The sequence below is a fragment of the Plecotus auritus genome (genome assembly GCF_963455305.1).
Source record: "Plecotus auritus genome assembly, chromosome: 8".
Lineage (NCBI taxonomy): Eukaryota > Metazoa > Chordata > Mammalia > Chiroptera > Vespertilionidae > Plecotus > Plecotus auritus.
The window spans coordinates 103,241,067-103,264,066 of NC_137782.1; the positions used below are offsets into that span (position 1 = coordinate 103,241,067).

General features: G+C 47.8%; 1 protein-coding gene across 4 annotated transcripts in view; it reads right to left on the bottom strand.

The window, feature by feature from the left end:
- Positions 1 to 23,000, bottom strand: part of IL1R1 (interleukin 1 receptor type 1) — a 55,173-nt gene that overhangs the window by 26,526 nt on the left and 5,647 nt on the right. For 3 of the 4 annotated variants that reach the window (XR_013961464.1, XM_080684747.1, XM_080684746.1), the window contains exon 2: positions 6,388 to 6,454. The exons of the other annotated variant lie outside the window; for it this stretch is intronic. Coding sequence is in view for 2 of the 3 variants with exons in the window: in XM_080684747.1 (XP_080540873.1) it covers positions 6,388 to 6,448 (61 nt within the window). In the remaining variant the exon portion in view is untranslated. The remainder of the gene's footprint in view (positions 1 to 6,387; positions 6,455 to 23,000) is intronic. 4 annotated transcript variants of the gene reach the window in all.

Below are 23,000 nucleotides of genomic sequence, written 5' to 3' on the forward strand. Positions count from 1 at the left end.
GAAAACCCTAAAGACTTCTTCAAAAAATTATTAGACTTAATAAATGAATTCGGCAATGTAGCAGGATACAAAATTAATGCCAAGAAATCTATAGCATTTCTATACACCAATAGTGAACTTACAGAAAGAGAGACTAAAAAAGCAATCCCATTTACCATCGCACCAAAAAAATTAAGATACCTAGGAATAAACTTAACTAAGGAGGTAAAAGACCTGTACGTGGAAAACTACAGGACACTGAAAAAAGAGATAGAGGAAGACATAAACAGATGGAAGAAGATACCATGTTCATGGATTCATAGAATCAACATCAACAAAATGTCCATACTAGCCAAAACAATCTATAAATTCAATGCACTTCCCATTAAAATACCAACGGCCTAAATAAATAATAAAATAAAATAAAATAAAATAAAATACCAACGGCCTATTTCACAGATCTAGAACAAACTTTCCAAAAATTCATCTGGAATAAAAAAAGACCTCGAATAGCTGCAGCAATCCTGAGAAAGAAGAACAAACTAGGTGGGATCTCAATACCAGATATCAAGCTGTATTACAAAGCCACTGTTCTCAAAACTGTCTGGTACTGGCACAAGAACAGACATAGATCAATGGAATAGAAAAGAGAACCCAGAAATCGACCCAAACCACTATGCCCAATTAATATTTGACAAAGGAGGCATGAACATACAATGGAGTCAAGACAGCCTCTTCAATAAATGGTGTTGGGAAAATTGGACAGATACATGCAAAAAAAATGAAACTAGACCACCAACCATACACAAAAATAAACTCAAAATGGATCAAGGACTTAAACATATGATGGGAAACCATAAAAATACTAGAGGAATCCACCGGCAGCGAAATCTCAGACGTATGCAGAAGCAATTTCTTCACTGATACTGCTCCTAGGGCAATGGAAACTAAAGAGAAAATAAACAAATGGGACTACATCAAAATAAAAAGCTTTTGCACAGCAAAGGAAACCATCAACAAAACAACAAGAAAGCCCACTGAATGGGAGAACATATTTGCCAATGATATCAACGATAAGGGTTTAATCTTCAACATTAACAGGGAATTAATACAACTTAATAAAAGGAAGTTAAACAACCCAATCAAAAAATGGGCAACGGACCTAAATAGACACTTTTCGAAAGAAGACAGAAGGAAGGCCAAGAGACATATGAAAACCTGCTCAAAGTCACTAATTATCCAAGAGATGCAAATCAAAACAGCAATGTGGTACCATCTCACACCTGTCAGAATGGCTATCATCAACAAATCAACAAATGACAGGTGCTGGTGAGGATGCGGAGAAAAAGGAACCCTCGTGCACTGCTGGTGGGAATGCAGACTGGTGCAGCCACTGTGGAGAACAGTATGGAGTTTCCTCAAAAAAACTAAAAATGGAACGCCTATTTGACCCAGTGATCCCATTTCTAAGAATATATCCCAAGAAACTAGAAACACGAATCAGTAAGGATATATGCACCCCTATGTTCATAGCAGCACAATTCACCATAGCTAAGATTTAGAAATAGCCTAAGTGCACATCAGCAAATGAGTGGATTAAAAAACTGTGGTACATCTACACAATGGAATACTATGCTTTGGTAAATTGGAAGGATTTCTTACCATTTGCAACAACATGTATGGAGCTGGAGAGCATTATGCTAAGTGAAATAAGCCAGGCAGAGAAAGATAAATATCACATGATCTCACTCATTTATGGAATATAATGAACAACATAAACTGATGAACAACAAAAACAGATCCAGAGACAGAGAAAGATCGATCAGAACGTCAAGCCTCAGGGAAGATAGGGGAGAGTGGGGGTAAGGGGGAGAGATCAACCAAAGGACTTATATACATGCATATAAGCCTAATCAATGGACACAGACAACAGGGGGCTAAGGGCATGAATGGGGGGGTGGGGGGTAAGGGCGGATAAGGACACATATGTAATACCACAATCAATAAAGAAATAAAAAAAAAAAGGCTGGACAATTTTCAAAATCAAAGGGATGCAACAATCAGAACATTCATTTTAAAACTAGAGGCCCGGTGCATGAAATTTGTGCACGGGGGGAGGGGGGTCCCTCAGCCCAATCTGCACCCTCTCCAATCTGTGAGCTTTTAGGGATGTCCTACTGACAGCTTAGGCCCGCTCCCCGTGGTTCTCTGCTCTCTGTGGGGCCTGCCTGCTCCACACCACGGCAATGGGCAAACAGGTCCTGCTGGGTGCTGTCTGCAGGCGCGCTTGCCTGCTCATGGGTCGCTGCGTGCTGCCTGCAGGCCACGCTTGCCTGCTGGGCTCATGTTGCCGGGGTGACGCCACCAGCAACCCCCCCACCACTATGGGTGCCGCCATCTTTCTCGTGGAGTGATGGTTAATTTGCATATTACTCTTTTATTAGATAGGATAAAACAACAACAAAAAAGCAGTGGCAGCTGGATCTCAGAACAGCGAGATTTGTAGCTTTGTAATTTAAACTACTCTCATCCGCCTCTCTTTCCAGCTCCACTATAAACTCGAAAACCAGCAGCCTTACAAACACAATAGCTATGAAAGACAGCAGGCTTGCAAGAGTGAACCAGGTTTGGAGCCCCTCAAAAAGTACCATTCCTGAGCATTGCCACAATTTGACCTGATTGGCAACTCTGTGGAAAAGTCACCCTCACAGAATGGTGTTATTATTGCCCTGACTCAGAGCTCCACAAGAAGTGCTATCCCAAGAGTGTTTGTTTAAAAAATCAATCAGTGGCAACTGTTTAATTCTGCAGCTGCCTGCAGCTATGATACCATTGACACAAACAAGAGTCTGGCCAAAAGGAAAAATAAAATCTGGGGAACTAAATGACCATAAAGAGATTCGAAAAGCTCTAATAGATGCCTGGATAATCCAGAAAACTGCCTATGTATGCAGGGCTGTGTACATGCCCAGGGAAGACCAGAGAAGGCATCAGTCTCTTAAATATGGATGACCTTAAAGTCAAGCACAGCAGGAAGTGAAGACTAAGAGTTGTGAGCAGCCTAAGTGTTGAAAGCATACCTCAACACACACATGGCCCCTCAGCAAAGGGTAGAAGGCTTATTGGGTCAAATAGTCTAAGGAAATTTCTGACCAATCATTAGATGACAAGCAGAGACTTCAGTATCCATACACTACAGGAAACAAGATCAACAGGAATCTTCAGAAAGTGATGAATATATATTCATTATCTTCACTGTGATGATTTCAAGAATGGAAATGTATGTCAACACACCAAATTGTATTCTTTAAACATGTGTGGTTTATTATATGTCAGTTATTAACTCAAGCTGCTAAAAGAAACACAGAATTGAAATAAAAGGGGCTAGGCACTCAGCATAGAACCTGTGCAGAACGAGGACTCCTAAGTATTTAGATAACGGAAATAGCAGTAGCAAAAGCAATAGAAATCTATCTATATAAAACCCTAATGTGCAAATCAACCGAATGGCTGACTGGCCAAATGACCAGTCGCTATGACATGCACTGACCACAAGGGGACAGATGCTCAATGCAGGAGCTGCCCCCAGCCCGCAGGCCCTGACCAGCAGCAGTGGGGGGCAGGGCCGGCAAGTGGGTGGCACTAGGCCAGCCAAGGCAGGTGCGAGCGGGGGCCCCCCTGATCGCCCCGCTGGTCGCCCCACAGAGGAAAGAGACCAGTGGGGGGAAGGGCTGGCGATTGGGCAGTGCCAGGCCAGCCAAGGTAGGTGAGAGCAGGGCCCCCGATCACCCCACTGGTCACCCCGCAGAGGGAGGCAACTGGTGGCAGCGGCAGGGGGCAGGGCTGGTGAGTGGGCAGTGCCAGGCCAAGGCAGGTGCGAGTGTGGGCCCCAATCACCACATTGGTGGCCCCACAGATCGTCCGTGATCTCTGGCCAGGCTTAGGAACCCTACCCATGCATGAATTTCATGCACTGGGCCTCTAGTCCTATCTAATAAAAGAGTAATATGCAAATTAACCATCACTCCGCTACACCCACAAGCCACGCCCACAAGGCATGCCCACCAGCCAATCAGGAGCGAATATGCAAATTAACCCAACCAAGATGGCTACGGCCACAGAGAGCAAGAGGGAGGCTTGGGTTTCCCTGGCAATGGAGCAAGCCAAGCTTTCCGCCTGCCCTTGCTGGCCTAGGCCTCCATTCAAGGCTACAAAGTTTCAATGATAGAAGATACATAAACCCAAACAGAAATGGCAGCAGCCACAGAGCTGGAAAGAGCAGGAGGCTAGGGTTGCCGCCGGCGATGGAGGAAGCCAAGCTTTCCGCACACCCTGGCCGGCCCAGGCCTCTCTTAAGGCTACAAGGTTTCAATTATAGAAGATACATAAATTCCAATAGAAATGGCTGCTGCCACGGAGCAAGCAGAAGGCTTGGCTCTGCTCCAGGCTACAAAGTTTCAATTGTAGAAGATAAATAAACCCCAGATACCAGGGCCTCCACTTGGGTTGCCAGGGGGCATGGCCGGCCTGCAAACCACCACAGGCCCCTCACCCAGGCCACCCCACGCCCCAAGGGAACCCCCACCCTGATCCAGGACACCCTTCAGGGCAAACCAGCTGCCCCCCACCCATGCACCAGGCCTCTATCCTATCTAATAAAAAGAGTAATATGCAGATTGACCATCACTCCAACACACAAGATGGCTGCCCCCATGTGGTCAAAAATCCTGCCCCCATGTGGACACAAGATGGCCACCACAGATGGCCAGCAGGGGAGGGCAGTTGGAAGGGACCAGGCCTGCAAGGGAGGGCAGTTGTGGGTGACCAGGCCTGCAGGGAAAGGCAGTTGGGGGGGACCCAGGCGTGCAGGGGAGGGCAGTTAGGGGAAACAGGCTGGCAGTGGAGCAGTTAGGCATCAATCAGGCAGGTGAGCAGTGGGAGCCAGCAGTCCTAGATTGTGAGAGGGATGTCCGACTGCCCGTTTAGGCCCGATCCCACCAGGATTGGGCTTAAACGGGCAGTCGGACATCACTCAAGGGGTCCCAGATTGGAAAGGGTGCAGGCTGGGCTGAGGGACACACACCCCCATGCACGAATTTCATGCACCGGGCCTCTAGTAATAGTAATAAAAGGAATAAAATAAAGTAAGGTCTCAGCTAGACATTCACTTCTATTTATCTGGGGTTTGACCCACCCATCCACCAAAATTGTTCTGATCAATGTCATCTATGACTTTTAAGTTGCTAAATCAAATAAACAACTTCAAACATCATCTTAGTTAGCATATCTGCAGTTGACATATATTATTAACCAAATGACCTCATCCCTTATCACCTCCCTCATTTCTCACTTGGCTCCAACCATGCTGGTATTTAGTACCTGGAACATGCCAGTTCCTTAGGGCCTTAGCACATCTGCCTGGACTGTTTCCCCATCCCCAACTTCAGGGTTGACTCAAAAGTCAACTTCTCAGTAAGTGTTCTCTGGTCACACTATCAAAAAATTTAACTTTCTGCCACCCACACATTCCTAAAACTTTATTTTTTAATATATTTTTATTGATTTCAAAAGGAAGGAAGAGGGAGAGGGAGATAGAAACATCAATGATGAGAGAGAATCACTGATCAGCTGCCCCCTGCACGCCTCCACGCCCCCCACTGGGGATCAAGCCTGTAACCTGGGCATGTGCCCTGACTGGGAATCGAATCATGACCTTCTGGTTCACAGTTTGATGCTCAACCACTGAGCCACATCGGCCAGGCCAAAAACTTTATATCTCCCTTTCCTGCTGTTTTTCTCTCTACACTTATCACCAATGACATAATAAAGGTTTACTTTTCTAAACCTACTGGAATGTAAACCACCTGCAGTCAGATTTTCTGTCTTGATCATTCACTTCTGTATCCTCAGCACCTAGCGCCTGGCACAGGGTAGGGGCTAATGTGTTTGTAGTAAAAGGAGGAAGAGGGACAGAGTGAAAATGAATAAACAGAGAAAAGAAATAACTGTCTCTTGATGGTTTTCAGCTGAGGGTTCATTAAGACTACATTTAACGCCTCTTCCTAATGAAAGCCAGGATTTCCAGTATTTTACTCTTTGACCAGCAATACAGTGGGAAGAGGCCTGGACTAGACACTGGAGAGCTGGATTTTAACTCTTGTTCTGAAACTAGAGATATGGCCTTGGGCTCTTAATCTCACTGGGTCTGTTTCCAAATATGTAAACAAGAGAATGAGAAGATGCTGAAAAGAATACTCATCAGTACAGTTCTGTGACCAGGAGGCTCTGTGTATTGGGATTCAACAGAAAAGATAAGAAAAATGATTCTGTTAGATAAGTACTTGATGTATTCTATCTAAATAATAGATTCTCTTAGCAGATAATAACACATGGAAATGCTTAACTTACCAGCTTCCAGAGAAGAAATCAGTAGAGCTATGAAACAAAAAAGCCTGAGTAACACTTTCATATTCTCCTAGAGAAACAGGAATGAAAGAAAAACAAAAATTAGAAATGTTACTATTCCAGAAAATTTCAAGATGGCGGTAGAGTAGGTGAATCTTGAACTTACCTCCTTGCTAAACTAAACTGGAAATACAAGTAAATTGGGGAACAATCACCCTGAATAACCAACTGAAAACTAGCTGAAGAGGAGTCTTATACTACTAATCAAGGATTTGCAGCAGAAGGTACATTGAGACTGGTAGGAAGGGTGGAGATGCAAGAGGGACTGGCCCCACTCCCACGGACGGCAGCTGAGGTGCTGGAGAGATATCTTAGCTATGGGGGCTTTCCCCTGGGAAGTGTGAGGCCTAACCCTAGCCCAGAGGCTCCCCAGCCCAGAGGCTCCCCAGCCCGGAGCACCAGAGCTGGGAAGAGGCACCCACATAGCATTCAGCTATGAAAGCAGCTGGGTTTCTGTCCCCCAAGGAGAGGCAAGTCTGCTGGAGACACCCGCTCCCTCTTCAAGAGCAAACTTTAAGGAGGGAGGGTGGTGCTGGCTGCAGTCATCTGAGCAGAGTTTGGAGTTTGTGGTTCTAGGGAGAGATGTGAGGGGACAGCTGCCAGTCATTCTCAGAGACCGCAGCAGCCACCTTTCTGGGCAGGGCAATCCCCTCCGAGAGCATCAGCCTGGGGGAAGGCAATTACCCCACCCCCAGGAGTCCCTTGTACCCCACCCTGCAAGGAGTCAGCAGCGTAGAGCAAGGAATAGAAGTCGGGGCAGACTTTGAGTGTCAGTGACTGGGTTTGAGGTGAGGCTTTACGCCCACTTTTTCTGTGAACCAGACTGGTACTTCCCCATCACAGGAGGTCCCATAGAAACACCCTCCCGGTTCTTGGCAGGCCCAACCTCTGGGCTCCGGAGACCCATGTGCCTGAGCGCTAGAGGATCCGCCCTGCTGAGGTCAGGGCAAAATCTGGGACAGACTCAGTCACATGGTTCTGGGATGGGGATCATACCACCACCTTCCCTGAAGTCTGAATGGCACCTCCCCTCACGAAGACCCACTAGCCCAGTGGTTGGCAAACTCATTAGTCAACAGAGCCAAATATCAACAGTACAATGATTGAAATTTCTTTTGAGGGTCAAATTTTTTAAACTTAAACTCTATAGGTAGGTACATTGTTATTAACTTAATTAGGGTATGTGGTATTTTGTGGAAGAGCCACACTCAAGGGGCCAAAGAGCCGCATGTGGCTCGCGAGCCGCAGTTTGCCGACCACTGCACTAGCCCCACCGCTAGAGGCTTTTTCAGTAAATGATCCTAACAGGCAGCTGGTCGACAAGGAAGGCAGAGGCAGGTTGCGGGGTGCCTCAGTACATGTGCCGAGCTGCCCCAGGGCCCAGTACTAGTAACAGCTGGCCTTGGAGCACAGCTTGGTCCTTCCTGTGTGCAGCCAAGCCCAGCAAAGGCAGCCATACTGTGCACCAGGCACACGGCAGCGTCTGACACTGGCCTGCACCACAGTCCTTCCCAAAATGACCAAAAGCAGCACACCAAGCGTTCAGCTTCAGGCAGCACTGGAGCAGGATCCAGCAAACTCCACAAACAGCAGATCGCAGCAGGCACTAAAAACTCTGAGGACGTGAATGCCACTTGTTTCTTTTCCAATTTTTTTCTTTTTCCTTTCTATTTCTTTATTTTATTTTTCTTATTGTTTTTTCTTTTCTTAAGATTTTTTTATCCTTTTTATTCTTTCTTTTTGTATTCTTTTATATTATTATTTTTTTATTTTTTTATTTTTTGGTCAGCATCTGTATAGCAACTCACATACCATGGTTGGGGTTGAGCATCACAATTAGACAGCCTGAGGGTTGATCCCATGCATGAACAGGCCAACAGCAATCAAGACTCAACTGCAACAGGAGGGCCCATATAACCCACACAACATTCCTAGTGCATCCAGCTCAGAGAGCAAGGAGACTGCACCACTGGGTCCCACAGGACACCTACTATATAAGGCCACCCTACGAAGACCGAGAGTCATAATAGATCTACCTAATACATAGAAACAAACACAAAGAGACAGCAAAATGGGGAGACAAAGAAACAGGCCCCAAATGAAAGAACAGAGGAATCTCCAGAAAAAGAGCTAAATGAATGGAAGCAAGCAATCCATCAGAGATAAGAGTTCAAAGTAATGGTACTTAATGACCCTCGAGGTACTTAATGAGAACCACAACAGCATAAAACAGAACATAGAAACCACGAAAAGGAACCAGTCGGGAAAGAAGAATACCATATCTGACAACAAGAATACACTGAAAGGAATAAAAAGTAGGCTGGATGAACCAGAGGATTGAATCAGTGATTTGGAAGACAAGACAGAAAAAAAGACAATCACAAAGAGGAAAAAGACTTTTAAAAAATGAGGATAGCTTAAGGCAGTGGTCGGCAAACGGTGGCTCGCGAGCCCCATGCGGCTCTTTGGCCCCTTGAGTGTTCTAATGCCACTTCTTCAAAATAGACTCGCCCAGGCCAAAAACCAACTTCTGCGCATGGGCCACGAAGTTTCAATCACACTGTATGTGTGCGCCCGCACGTGATACTTTGTGAAAGATGTAAGGTCTGGGGCTGGGAAAGCAGGAACTTTACAAACTTTGCTTTCTAGCCTACTTTAGCCTGCTTGAATAATGAGGAAAATAAACTTAAGCTGTCTGACCTTATAGGCCAGAGACTAGATATGCCCATAATTTCAATGTCATGCCAGGTGCATTTTTTAATTGGATAGAACTGTGTTGTTTTCAAGGCCAGCAGCGAGATAACCACTAAGTGCACATAGGGCTGGCTCTTTAATAAAAAGGGAAGTTCTGCTTGTAGCTTTGCTTAGAATTTGAATTCATTTTCTCTAAGCCCACTGCGGTGAATAAGTGTGACTCCCCCAGCCTGTGCTCTCGGACCGCGGGACCTCACCCGAGAGCTTTCAATAAATGCGATTTTTCGCTTTTAACCTGCTTGTCTTGGTCAACTTATTGGTTTCGGTTGGGTTAAGTCTTATATCTCTGATTAAACCTTACATTCTGGTGCCGAAACCCGGGAGGCTTATTAAGCCTCTCGGCCAGGACCTTCCTGACCGGACCAGTGGGCCTCAGAACCGATCTTCGCCCGGCGGTGAGGTAGGCTTCCACCCGTTCTATTCAGTGTTCCTAGGGCACCCTGTCTGTAGTCGCAGCCGCGCCAGGGGGCCCTCCTGCAAGGTATCCCAGGGATATCTTCCACGGACTTGCCTCTCCGGTGGGGACGCCCCCGAGACGGCCTGTCCCCTGCCTCTGTATTCGGAGTTCTCTCCCAACTGGGGACGCCTGCTTGAGAGACCTCTCCGACCCCGGACCTGAATCAGTATGGGCAGCAATTCCTCCAAGCCGGACTCCAAAACACCCGTAGGGTGCGTTCTCTCCAATTGGCTCGAATTAGGGTACGATCAGACGGAACAGAGAAAGCGACGCCTCATCCAATTGTCCACTGAAATTTGGCCTCGCTACACTCTGGACAATGGCTCTGTCTGGCCCCCGGGCGGCACTTTCGATTTCAGAATCTTGACTGACCTAACCAATTTTTGCCAACGCACAGGTAAATGGCCTGAAATCCCTTATGTTCAGGCTTTCTGGTACCTTCGCTCTCGCCCCCAGCTCTGTATGACCTGCTCTCCCACCCAAATTCTCCTCGCTAAAACAGACCCGAAAGCTTCTGCTCCACAAGTGCCGGATCAGCGACCCGTGGGCGACTCGCCCCCAGCAGAGCCAGAGGACTCAGTACTAACCATCCCGCCGGAGTTGCTTGCAACGCCCCCTGTCCGGGCACCTCCTCCCATCCCTGTGCCTGTCCCGGCACCTCCTCCCGTCCCTGCACCGGTTCCGGCATCTCCACCCAGCCCTGCACCAGTCTCAGCATCTCCACCCATCTCTGCGCCGTCCCCCACGCCCGCAGCCCTCTACCCCCAACTCCCATCTGCGTCGAATCCCCCTCCCCCTCCGTACGTTCCAGCTCCCGCTTCTCCTCATACCGCGGACTCTAAACCTCCGCTGGTTTCTTCCCCTATAGCAGGTCGGACCAGGTCAAATCACCCCACCCTCGCTGATCCCTGGACTCCCCCTCAGACTCACCAGACTCTAGCTCCCCTCCGAGAAGTCGCAGGACCTGAGGGAATCGTCCGGGTCCCTGTCCCTTTTTCTCTAGCCGATCTCTCCTCTATAGAAAAAAGGCTAGGCTCCTTCTCCGCTAACCCTACCCAATTTGTCAAGGAGTTCAGATACCTTTCTCAGGCTTATGACCTCGCCTGGCATGACATCCACATAATTCTAACTTCCACCATGACCGCAGACGAACGTGACTGAGTCCAAGCAGCAGCAAGAGACTACGCAGACCGAGCACACGTAGCCGACATCACCGCTGCTACAGGAGTAGAGGCTGTGCCGGTAGTAGACCCCCACTGGGGATATCAGGATGGGGAGGGGGGAAGGAGACGCCGAGACTACATGCTCCGATGCCTTATAGAAGGCATGGAAAGGGCGGCTCAGAAGGTAGTCAACTATGACAAACTCAGGGAAATCACCCAGGGCCAAGACGAAAACCCAGCCACTTTCCTAAGCCGCCTCACGGAGGCCATGCAACTCCATACCCGACTCTCCCCTGAAGACCCTGCTGGGGCTGTGGTCTTAGCGACCCACTTTATCACTCAGTCAGCCTCGGACATTAGGAGGAAGCTCAAAAAGGCAGAACAGGGCCCTCAAACTCCAGTATGGGACCTGGTAAACATGGCAATTAAAGTCTTTAACTCCCGTGAGGAGGATGCAGAGATAGCCCGCCAGCGCCAGGCTAAAGAGACTGCTACTTTCCAGGCCCAGGCCCTCGTGGCTGCTCTAAGGCCGGCGGCTGGGAAGGGGGTCCCGAAAAAAGGCGGCGTCCCTCCAGGACGCTGCTACAAATGTGATCAGGAAGGTCACTGGGCCCAAAGCTGCCCCAACCCTCGTCCTCCCCGCAAGCCATGTCCACTGTGCAAAAAGGCCGGACATTGGAAATTCGATTGTCCTGGGACCGCCGACTCACTCTCGGCGCCTCCATGTGGGGAGGGAGCTGAGGCCCCGGCCTTGGATCTTGCAATGCTTGGACTTGTGGACGACTGAGGAGGCCAAGACTTGGAGACCCCCATCACCCTCGCCGAGCCTAGGGTAACTCTCCCCCAACACCGCCTCAGAGCCAGTATCCACCTCCCTTCCCTCCCACACTCCTCTCTACCGTGACACTCCCTTCTCAAACCCGGCAGCCACCCATTTCCCCTACTGAGGTATATCCCATTGTATGGGACACTTCCTCCCCCAGTGTGGCTGCGCACCACCCTCAGGCCCCAAACCAAGCTATCTGCCACACCTGCTCCTCACCCCAGTGACAGGTGCAGCACTGCTCTGCACCCCCCACCGTGAGGGAACCCCCAGCCCCCAGCACTGCCCTGCACTCCCCACTGTGAGGGCACCCCCAGACCCCAGCACTGCCCTGCACTACCCACCTTAAGGGCAGACACACTGCACCCCCAGCCCCCAGCACTGCCCTGCACCCCCCCCACCGTGAGGGAACCCCCAGCCCCCAGCACTGCCCTGCACTCCCCACTGTGAGGGCACCCCCAGACCCCAGCACTGCCCTGCACTACCCACCTTAAGGGCAGACACACTGCACCCCCAGCCCCCAGCACTGCCCTGCACCACCCACTGTGAGGGCACCCTCAGCCCCAGCACTGCCCTGCCCTCCCCACCTTAAGGGCAGACACACTGCACCCCCAGCCCCTAGCACTGCCCTGCACCCCCCACCGTGAGGGCCCCCCGGCCCTAGCACTGCCCTGCACCCCCCACCGTGAGGGCCCCCCAGCCCTAGCACTTCCCTGCACCCCCCACCGTGAGGGCCCCCCAGCCCCTAGCACTGGGCGTGAACTCAGAATCCTTAACAAGTCCTCAGGGAATGAAAGAAAAGTGAGTAAAAGGTGCGGTTATCCTCCCACTTCAGCAGCGTGTCCAGAGCAGACCATGCTTGGATGACGTTGTGCTCTGAAAGCTTCCCTTTGGTTTAACGGGAGATTACACTGGCCTGTGTTCTTATCTGTAGCTCTAAGTTAATTGCAAACACACAATATTTGATGCAAGACATCACTCACTCAGACTCTAATGACATGCAACCATCTGATCAGTACCCAGAAAGTGCTCTATTGAGTAGTGGTGTTAACAGGAATGACAATGTTACACTGTGCTTGTTCAATAAATGGAGGAAATTCATCCCTGTGCCTGCCTCAAGCCTGGAAACTTACCTGGAGCAGCAAGACTGCGTTTCTGAAATGTCCTAAACTTTGACTTCTATTCTCATAACTTGGCCTTCTCTCAACTTAGCCTAGAATTGCATCCATAGTATCATCATGTTCCTCTTACCAGGGGTCCTCAAACTTTTTAAACAGGGGGCCAATTCACTGTCCCTCAGACCGTTGGAGGGCTGGACTATAGTTTAAAAAAAAAACTATGAACAAATTCCTATGTGCACTGCGGGCCCAGGACGAGTCAGCTGCTAACCAGGACAGGCAGCGGCACCCGGCGGGCCGGATAAATGTCCTCGGTGGGCCGCATGTGGCCCGCGGGCCGCAGTTTGAGTACGCCTGCAACTCTGTCAGATTATTGAAACAAGTTTGGAGGTGCTGCGCCCTACAGCCTGGCTACTGGCTCTCCGCCCTGTAAGGAAGTGTGCTTCCCCTCTGCCAGAGAAGGAAATAAAGGCTGCATATGGTTCCCAGTTCCAGGCCCACCAATTACTCATGTCAGTGTATCAACAACAAAACGAAGGTGCTATAAACCTAGTGAGCACGCCGGCTGCTGGCGCATTCACCCCGGCATCTGGCTTGTGCACCAGCGGGAGGCAAGGGCAGGCCCGGCTGCATTCACACAGCATATCTCAGACACGTTTCAAATGAACTCTGAGCACAGAGCATGCAGCAGCTGCAAGTCCAAAGCCAGCAGCCAGAGTGCAGGGTGCCTGGCCTCGGCCATGACCCCCTGGCCTCCGTGCCTCAGGTGCACGAGGTGGGTGATGAGTGAGACTACCTCAGACCTTTCCTGTTCCAAGAGCTTGTAAAACTCGGGATCTAGCGCCGGGGACCAGGCTTACTCAGCCAGCCCAGACCTGTTCTGGGAAAAAGCAGGCTGGGGGGCCCTCCCCGCAGGGGGCTTTCTGAATCCACCTCAGTCCCAGAACCCTAGGCCAGGCAGGCGTTGCTCCAGGCTATAGGAACCGGTTAGGGTCACATGATCACAGAGAATAAGGGCAGTGGGAAGGGAAAAATGCACCCAAGACTAAACAAACCACACGCCCAACAAAAATCAGCATAAACCCTGTGGCACCCAAAACAACAGAAATTCCAGGTGCGAAGCCAAGCCCGAGCTGCCTCCACACGGCCAGGCGGGGAAGGCGGCCCGCCCAGGCCTCACACTGCGCTCTGTGTGCTGGCGGAGGCTGGGCCGAGACAGAAACAGTGCAGAGTGCATACACAGTCAAGTCTGAAAGCAGACCTTCTTCTCGAGATAGTCACAGCGTGACCACAAGACGCCAAGCCTCTCCCGTGTGACACACAGGGATGAGGACACGGCATTTATGGGTATCTGCTGTGAGGATGGCACAAGTAGTCCTCATTTGAGGGCTGAGAAAACTGTCTGGCAGTGGTCAAACACAAATGTTAGCCATGGTCCATCTCCTCGTGCTCTGATGACAGAGAGGCTTTGGTAATGTGCCCTCAGATGTGCCCTCATGTTTTTGTTCCTCATAGTTTTGGAGCCAAACTAGACCAGCTTACTGCACGTCCACCACAGGCCCGCATCGCGCTTGGCTCTGGGAGCAAAGCAGAAATAATGACCCAGGGCCAGGCTCAGGGAGCTCGTCTACCAGCAGGGACTGGGCACGTCCACAGAGAATGACACCATCATGGGGAGCGGCGAAGGCAAAGAAACGCCCAGGGCATGCGGAGGCAGGCCTCCCCCGACCTGGAGGCCTCCCGGAGAGGCGCGGGGGCCAGGGAGGGCGTGGAGGAGATCATGCTTGGACCATAAGCTGAAGGTCGGGTGCCACCAGGAAAGCTGGAGCGCAGAACGTGCCCCAGACAGGGGAGACTAGGTCGCGGGCGGGATACGGTGAGAGGATGCAGAGGCCAAGCACTTTCTGATTAAACGCACACCTGGTACTTCCTAGGGGCGCAGAAAGGCAGCCACCGCCGGGCCCCCAGCCTAGGGTGAGGAGCGCCCTGAGGCCCACAGACCGCACCGGCCCCTCGGGACAGGCTCCTCGGCCCGCCTCCTCACCCGCACAGACGCACCTGCACTGCACATTAGTCACTACAAAACCTCCAGAGAGGGCTGGAGGTGCCCCCCCGCCCCCCCCCCCCACCGTGTGTCCTACAGACACCCCACCATCACCCTCTACCTCTTGGTGATGGGGAGCACCTGGGGTCTCGGGTCGAGGGCCGGATCACAAAACCCAAAGTGATGGTCTTCACCTTTTAGAAAGAGTCAAAGAGCTAGTAAGCACTCTCCAATATTCTTAAGACCAAAAAAGGTCAGCTCTAAAAACAAGGCATAAGAAAACGTACTTACAAAGCCAAAGAACCAGCGGGGGGAGATGGCAGCTGGGAGGATGGAGGTGAGGGAGAGGGTGTGAGTAAGTGAGGGGTGGAAGGGGAGTGTGTGTGTGTGGACATGTGTGGTGTGTATGTGAGTGAGGGACAGTTAAATCCGGTAGGAGTGTCAGGGGCTGGCAGACCAGGCTCTCCTGGACAGGGAGCCCTTACCACTGCTGCAGGCACTCCCCGGGCTGCGGGGCTCGGGCACAGAGCCCATGCCAGCTTGAAGGGGAGAGCAGAACTCATCAGCACCACTACCCAGACTGGCCTTGGACACTGCCTGCGACCCTGAAGTCACACAGCCAAAGTCCTGCTGCCTCGCCTGCAGACCTGCAGACCCTAGGACATCCACCTCCAAGGGCACACGGCTCCCGCAGCAATAGGTGCGACTTCCCACTCCCCAGCTGCTGACTCTGGACACCGCGGTCACGCTGATCCAATGCACGGACCCCCTGAGTCCTCTGCCCCAGCAGATGGCTCCCGGGTGCCTCTGTGAGCCACTGCTGAGTGCACACAAATCCAATCAAGGGCACAAGGCCCTGGCAGCAAAAACTGGGACTTCCCTCTCCCAGGCTGCTGACCTCTGGACACTGCAGTTGTGCCAATCCAGCGCATAGGACCCCTGAGTCTGCTGTCCCAACAGGCAACTCCCGGGTTCCTCTGTGAGCCCCCACTGGGCACTCACATATCCAAACAAGGGTGCACAGCCCCGGCAGCAGAAACTGGGATCTCCCCCTCCCTGCCTGCCTGCCCACAGACACCTTGGTACTTCAGCGTGGTCCCCCTGAGTTCACCGCCCAGGCAGGTGACTCCTGGGTGCCTTTGTGAGCCTCTGCTGAGCACGCTCATAACCAACCAAGGGCGCAAAGCCCCAGCAGCAACTCGGACTTCCTCCTCCTGGGCTGCTGACCTCCAGACACTGCAGTTGCATTGATCCAGCGAGCAGGCCCCCTGAGCTCGCTACCCCAGCTCGTGGCTCCTGGATGCCTCTCTGAGCCACCGCAAGGTGAAACCCCAGCTGCCAGCATCCAGTCCCCGCAGTAGCACCACTCCAGCACGTGGGCCCCCTGAACCCACTGCCCCAGAAGAAAGCTCCTGAAAGTCTCTGTAAGCTGCCGCTGGGCACGTGTATCCAACCAAGGGCGCACAGCTCTCAAAGCAAAAACTGGAACTTCTCCCTCCCCAGGTTGGCGTCTGGACACCACGACTGCACACTATGATCATGCCACTCCAGCATGCGGGCCCCACAAGCACGAAGCCCCAGCAGAGAGCTCCTGGGCCCTTCTGTGGGCTGCCACTGGGCATGTGCCTCTCCAACCAAGGGCACACGACTCTTGGCAGGATCCACAACATCCCCCTCCCAGCTGCCTACCTCTGGACACCTTGGTGAGTTACTGAGGACTTGCCTCACTGGACAAGGTCATGTTGTTTCAGCCACAGACTTCAAGATTCCCACAACCCCAGCTGCTGACTCCTGAAAAGCCTCGTGATTCAGAGAGGGAAATCACTTTGGCCAGAGGCCCACTGCCTCAACCACAGACTACGGGACAGCTACCCCTCCACCATCACAGGTTCCAGGACCCTCATAGTGAGTTGTAGAGTGATGCTACCCCAGCAAGAATCACACAATACCAGCCAAAGTTTCAGTACCTGAGCCTCAGGCCCCAAGACACCTTCCTCCCAGGCCATGGACTCCAGGAACTCACAATGAGCAAATACCAGTGAGACTTCAGGCAACCCTTTCCACAAGAGCTGGAACCACCATCACATCCACAACAGCTTGCACAACAAATCTGGGGGTGAGTTACATTGCCAATCTGTGATGAGACTTCATCCATGAATAAGAAACTAACATTCAAGATCCAACTACATCAAGAGAACCCAAATAGCTCAGGTATGGGGCTCCATTAGTTCACCAAACCCAGGAGATCTGAGAGACTGTACCACTTGGTCCCAAAAATCACCAACTACATATCACCACCCCCAAAAGAACCTGGGTAGCAAAGCAATTGGATCTAAGACATAGAAACAACTAAAACGTTACAGCAAAAAAAATAGGGAGACAAAAAAACAATCCCCAAAGGAAAGAAAAAGGGAATTAAATGAAATCGAGGCAAGTATCTTGTCAGAGAAAGAATTCAGAGTAATGGTTATAAGGATGCTCAAAACTCTGGATGACAAATACAGATAACTCAATGAGAATTATAAGGAGCTGAATGAGACTGTCACCACATGAAAAGGAACCAAGAGGAAATGAAGAATGACAGCTGCAATAAAGAATACAATGGAAGGCTTCAACAGTACACTGGAAGAGGCTGAGGACTGCATCAGTAAATTAGAAGACGAGGTAGAAAAACACACACAAACACAGCAGCAACTGGAAAAAAAAAAAAAAAACACTTAAAAAGCAGGAGGAGAGCCTAAGGAAGTTTTAGGACAACACAAAAAGAAACAACATCCGCATAATAGGGGTGCCAGAGGAGAGGAAGAGGAGCAAGGAATAGAAAACCTGTTTAAAGAAATAATGACAGAAAACTTCCCTGATGTTGGGAAGAAAAAAACCACACAAGTCCAAGAAGCACAAACAATACCAAACAAGATGAATCCAAAAAGACTGACACCAAGACACATCATAATTAAACTGGCAAACATCAATGACAAAGTAAGAATCATAAAGGCTGCCAGAGAGAGACAGAAAGTTATCTACAAGGGATCTCCCATTAGGATATCAACTGATTTCTCAACAGAAACACATCAGGCCAGAGATGAATGAAATGAACTATACAAAGTGATGCAAAGCAAGGGACTGAATCCAAGAATACTATACCCAGCAAGGCTATCATTCAAAATTGAAAGTGGAATCAGAAGCTTCATAGACAAAAAAAAAGGGCTAAGAGAGTTTATTATGACCAAGCCAGCAATGCAAGAAATGCTAAAGGGACTGCTGTAAAAAGAAGAAATAGAAAGGCAAGAAGGAACACAGGCATAAAGAATCAAAATGGCAACAAACAAGTATTTATCCATAATAACATTAAACATAAATGGATTAAATGTGCCAATAAAAAGACATAGGGTAGCTATGGATAAGAATGGATAAGAAAACATGACCCATATATTTACTGTCTACAAGAGACCCACATCAGAACACAGGATTCACACAGACTGATAGTGAAGGGATAGGGAAAAATCTTTCAGGCAAATGCAAATGAGAAAAAAGCTGGGGTAGTAAAACTTATATCTGACAAATTAGACCTCAAAGTAAAGGCCGTAACAAGAGATAAAGAGGGCCACTTCATAATACTAATGGAAGCAATTCAAAAAGGGAGCAATTCAATAAGAGGATATACTAGTAACTCTGGTAAACATATATTCACCCAATAGAGGAGCACCCAAATACATTTAAAAAAAAACAAACTTCTTGAGGCTATCAAGGTAGAGATTGACAGTAATACAATCATAGTAGGGGACTTTAATACCCCATTATAGTAGGGGACTTTAATACCCCATTGACACCACTGGATAAATCCTCTAAAAAAAATCAGCAAAGAAACAGCAACCCTAAATAACTCACTAGATCAGATGTAATTAATTGACATCTTCAGAACATTTCACCCAAAAGCTATGGAATATACATTCTTCTCAAGTGCACACAGGACATTTTCAAAAATAGACTTCATATTAGGACACAGGCAAAGTCTCTTCAAATTCAAGAAGATAGAAATCATACCAAGCATCTTCTCAGATCACAATGGCATAAAATTAGAAATCAACTACAATAAAAACAATAAAAAAAATCAAATACTTGGAGACTAAATACCATGCTATTGAACAATGATTGGGTTACCAAAGAGAGCAAAGAAGAAATAAAAAGCATCCTGGAAACAAATGACAATGAAAACACAACAATCCAAAATCTATGGGACACAGTGAAAGAAGTCCTGAGAGGTAAGTTCATGGCTCTAGAGGCCTACCTTAAAAAACAAGAAAAAATGGTAATAAATTATCTAACCTTGCAACTTAAATAATTAGAGAGAGAGCAACAAGAAAAGACCAGAGTAACCAGAAGAAATAATATTATAGTAGAAATAAATGACACAGAGACCAAAAAAAAAAAAAAAAAAAAAAAAAAAAGAAAGAAAAGAAAAAAAGATTAATGAAACCAAGAGCTGGTTCTCTGAAAGGATAAACAAGATTGATGAACCTCTAGCCAGGTTCACCAAGAAGCAAAGAGAGAGGACCCAAATAAACAAAATCAGAAATGAACGAGAGGAAGTAATAACCGACCCCACAGACATACAAAGGATTGTAAAAAAAAAAAAAAAAAATACTACAAATAACTGTACTCCAACAAACTGGACAACCTGGATGAAATGGACATATTCCTAGAAAAATACAAGCTTCCAAAACTCAATCAGGAGGAATAAAAAACCTGAATAAGCTGATAACTATTGATGAAATTTAAACAGTAATCAAAACACTTCCAGCAAACAAAAGCCCTGGTCCGGACAGCTGTACAAGGGAGTTCTATCAAGCATTCAAAGAACTAAAACCTATCCTTCTCAGACTATTCCAAAAAATTCAAGAGGAAGGCACACTTCCAAGCTCTTTCTCTGAAGCCAGCATTACCCTAATCCCCAAACCAGATAAAAACACTACAAAGAAAGAGAATTACAAGCCAATATCCCTCATGAACATAGATGCCAAAATCCTCAACAAAATTCTAGCAAATCGCATCCAGCATTACATTAGAAAGAGCATACACCATGACCAAGTGGGATTTATTCTGGGGATGCAAGTCTGGTAAAATATCCACAAATCAATAAACGTGATACATCACATAAACAAATTGAAAGACAAAAATCACATAATCATATCAATTGATACAGAAAAGGCATTTGACAAAATCCAACACCCTTTTCTATAAAAACTCTCATAAAACTAGAAATAGAGGAATCATTCCTCAACATAATAAAACCCTTATATGACAAACCTACAGCCAACATCATACTCAATGGGCAAAAATTAAAACCTTTTCCCCTAAGAACAGGAATAAGACAGGGATGCCCACTTTCACCACTCCTGTTTGACATAGTACTGGAAGTGCGAGCCATAGTGATTAGACAAGAAGAAGAAATAAAAGGCATCCAAATTGGAAAAGAAGAAGTAAAATTGTATTTATTCGCAAATGACATGATATTGTACATCAAAAACCCTAAAAACTCCATAAAAAAACTACTAGACAATGAATTCAGCAATGTAGCAGGATACAAAATTAACACCCAGAAATCTATAATTTTTTTATACAGCAATAATGAACTCACAGAAAGAGAAACTAAATAAATAAATAAATAAATCCCATTTACAATTGCAACAAAAAAATTAAGATACCTAGGAATGAACTTAACTAAGGAGGTAAAAGACCTGTACTCAGAAAACTACAGGACACTGAAAAAAGATAGAGGAAAACATAAACAAATGGAAGTATATACCGTGTTCATGGATTGGTAGAATCAACATCATTAAGATGTCCATACTACCCAAAGCAATTTATAGATTTAATGCAATCCCCATTAAAATACCAATGGCATATTTCACAGACATACAACAAACTCTCCAAAAATTCATCTGGACTAAAAGACCCTGAATAGCTGCAGCAATCTTAAGAAGAACAATGTTGGAGGGATCACAATACCAGATATCAAGCTATAATACAAAGCCACGGTTCTCAAAACTGCCTGGTACTGGCCCAAGAACAGACATATAGACCAATGGAAAAGAACAGAGAACCCAGAATTCGATCTAAGCCATTATGCTCAATTAATATTTAACAAAGGAGGCAAGAGCATACAATGGAGTCAAGACAGTCTCTTCAATAAATGGTGTTGGGAAAACTGGACAAATACATGCAAAAAAATGAAACTAGACCACCAACTTACACCATACACAAAAATGAACTCAAAATGGATAAAGGACTTAAATGTAAGACAGGAAACCATAAAAAGCTTAGAAGAAGTCATAGGCAGCAAAATCTCAGACATATGTCATAGCAATATCTTTACCAATACAGCTCCTAGGACAATGGAAACTAAGGAGAAAATAAACAAATGGAACTACATCAAAATAAAAAGCTTCTGCACAGCAAAAGAAACCATCAACAAAACAACAAGAAAGCCCACTGCATGAGAGAACATATTTGCCAATGTTATCTCCAATAAGGGTTTAATCTCCAACATTTACAGGGAACTCATACAATTTAACAAAAGGAAAATAATCCAATCAAAAAATGGGCAAAAGACCTAAATAGACACTTTTCGAAAAAGGACATACAGAAGGCCAAGAGACATATGAAAACCTGCTCAAAGTCACTAATCATCCGAGAGATGCAAATCAAAATGACAATGAGGTACTATCTCACACCTGTCAGAATGGCTATCATCAACAAATCAACAAACAACAAGTGCTGGCTAGGATGCAGAGAAAAAGGAACCCTCTTGTACTGCTGGTGGGAATGCAGACTGGTGCAGCCACTGTGGAGAACAGTATGGCGTTTCCTCAAAAGATTAAAAATGGAACTCCCATTTGACCCAGTCATATCACTTCTAGGACTAAATACCAAGAAAAGAGAAACACCAATCAGAAAGGATATATGCACCCCTATGAGAATTCATAGCAGCACAATTCACCATAGCTAAGATTTGGAAACAGCCTAAGTGCCAATCAGCAGATGAGTGGATTGAAAAACTGTGGTACATTTACACAATGGAATACTATGCTGCTGTAAAAAATAAGGAATTGTTACCATTTGCAACAGCATGGATGGAACTGGAGGGCATTATGCCAAGCGAAATAAGCCAGTCGGAGAAAGATAAATATCACATGATCTCACTTATTTGTGGAATATAATGATCAACACAAACTGATGAACAAAAATAGAACCAGAGACATAAAAGTATCGAACAGACTGTACAACCTATGAGGGAAGGCGGAGGTGAAGGGGTAAGAGATCAACCAAAGGACCTATATGCATGCATATGAGCATAACCAATGGACACAGACAGTGGGGGAGGGGGGGAGGGCTTGTGCTGGGGGCTGGGGGCCGCCAAGGAGAGGTCAATGGGGGGAAAAGGAGACTCATGTAATACATTAAACAATAAAGAATTAAATAAAATTAAAAAAGTGCCAAGAACCACACGATTAAAGAAAACACTTGGGAACTCTGTAGTTACCCCAAGGAGGTATTATAGGTGACCAGGCACTGGGGTCTCTCTCTTCCTGAGCTGCTGATCTTCCCCTAAGAATTTCAGGGGTGGGGGGACACCCTTTTAACATTTTACGTAATCTGGCTGTATCGTGACGTGGGAAGAAAAATCTCCAGGAGATAAAACACGAGGCAGCAAAGCAACAGCTCTGACGGTGAGGCTCTAACCACTCAGCTGAGCGCTGCCCTTCCTTTCCCAGGAAGAGTCCTTTGGCGGGAAAGTCTGGCAGCGCTGCCCTTGTCAACATCCACGGTCCTCTCACTCCTCCGGACCGCCGGGTCCCACAGACTCCCTCCCAGAGGCCAGGCTGGCAGAGCACCTCCCCTAACCACTGGAGGCTCCAGGATGAAGGAGAACATGGCAGTGACCTCAGAGGAGTTTCCAACTGTGCCATGTCTGTTCCCACTTGCACATATGAGCGACATACACTCATCCATACACAGACACCCTAATCAACAGCTGTGTGGCCATCACAGCTCTCACAGATGTCCCCCCGAGAGCTAGGAGCGAGCAAAACCACCCCACCACTGGGGCCACAGAAACACACACATCTCAGAAACCCGGAAATCCCGAGAAACACCGAAAGCTTGCAATCCTCCAATCAGCAGGTGGGGCCAAAGC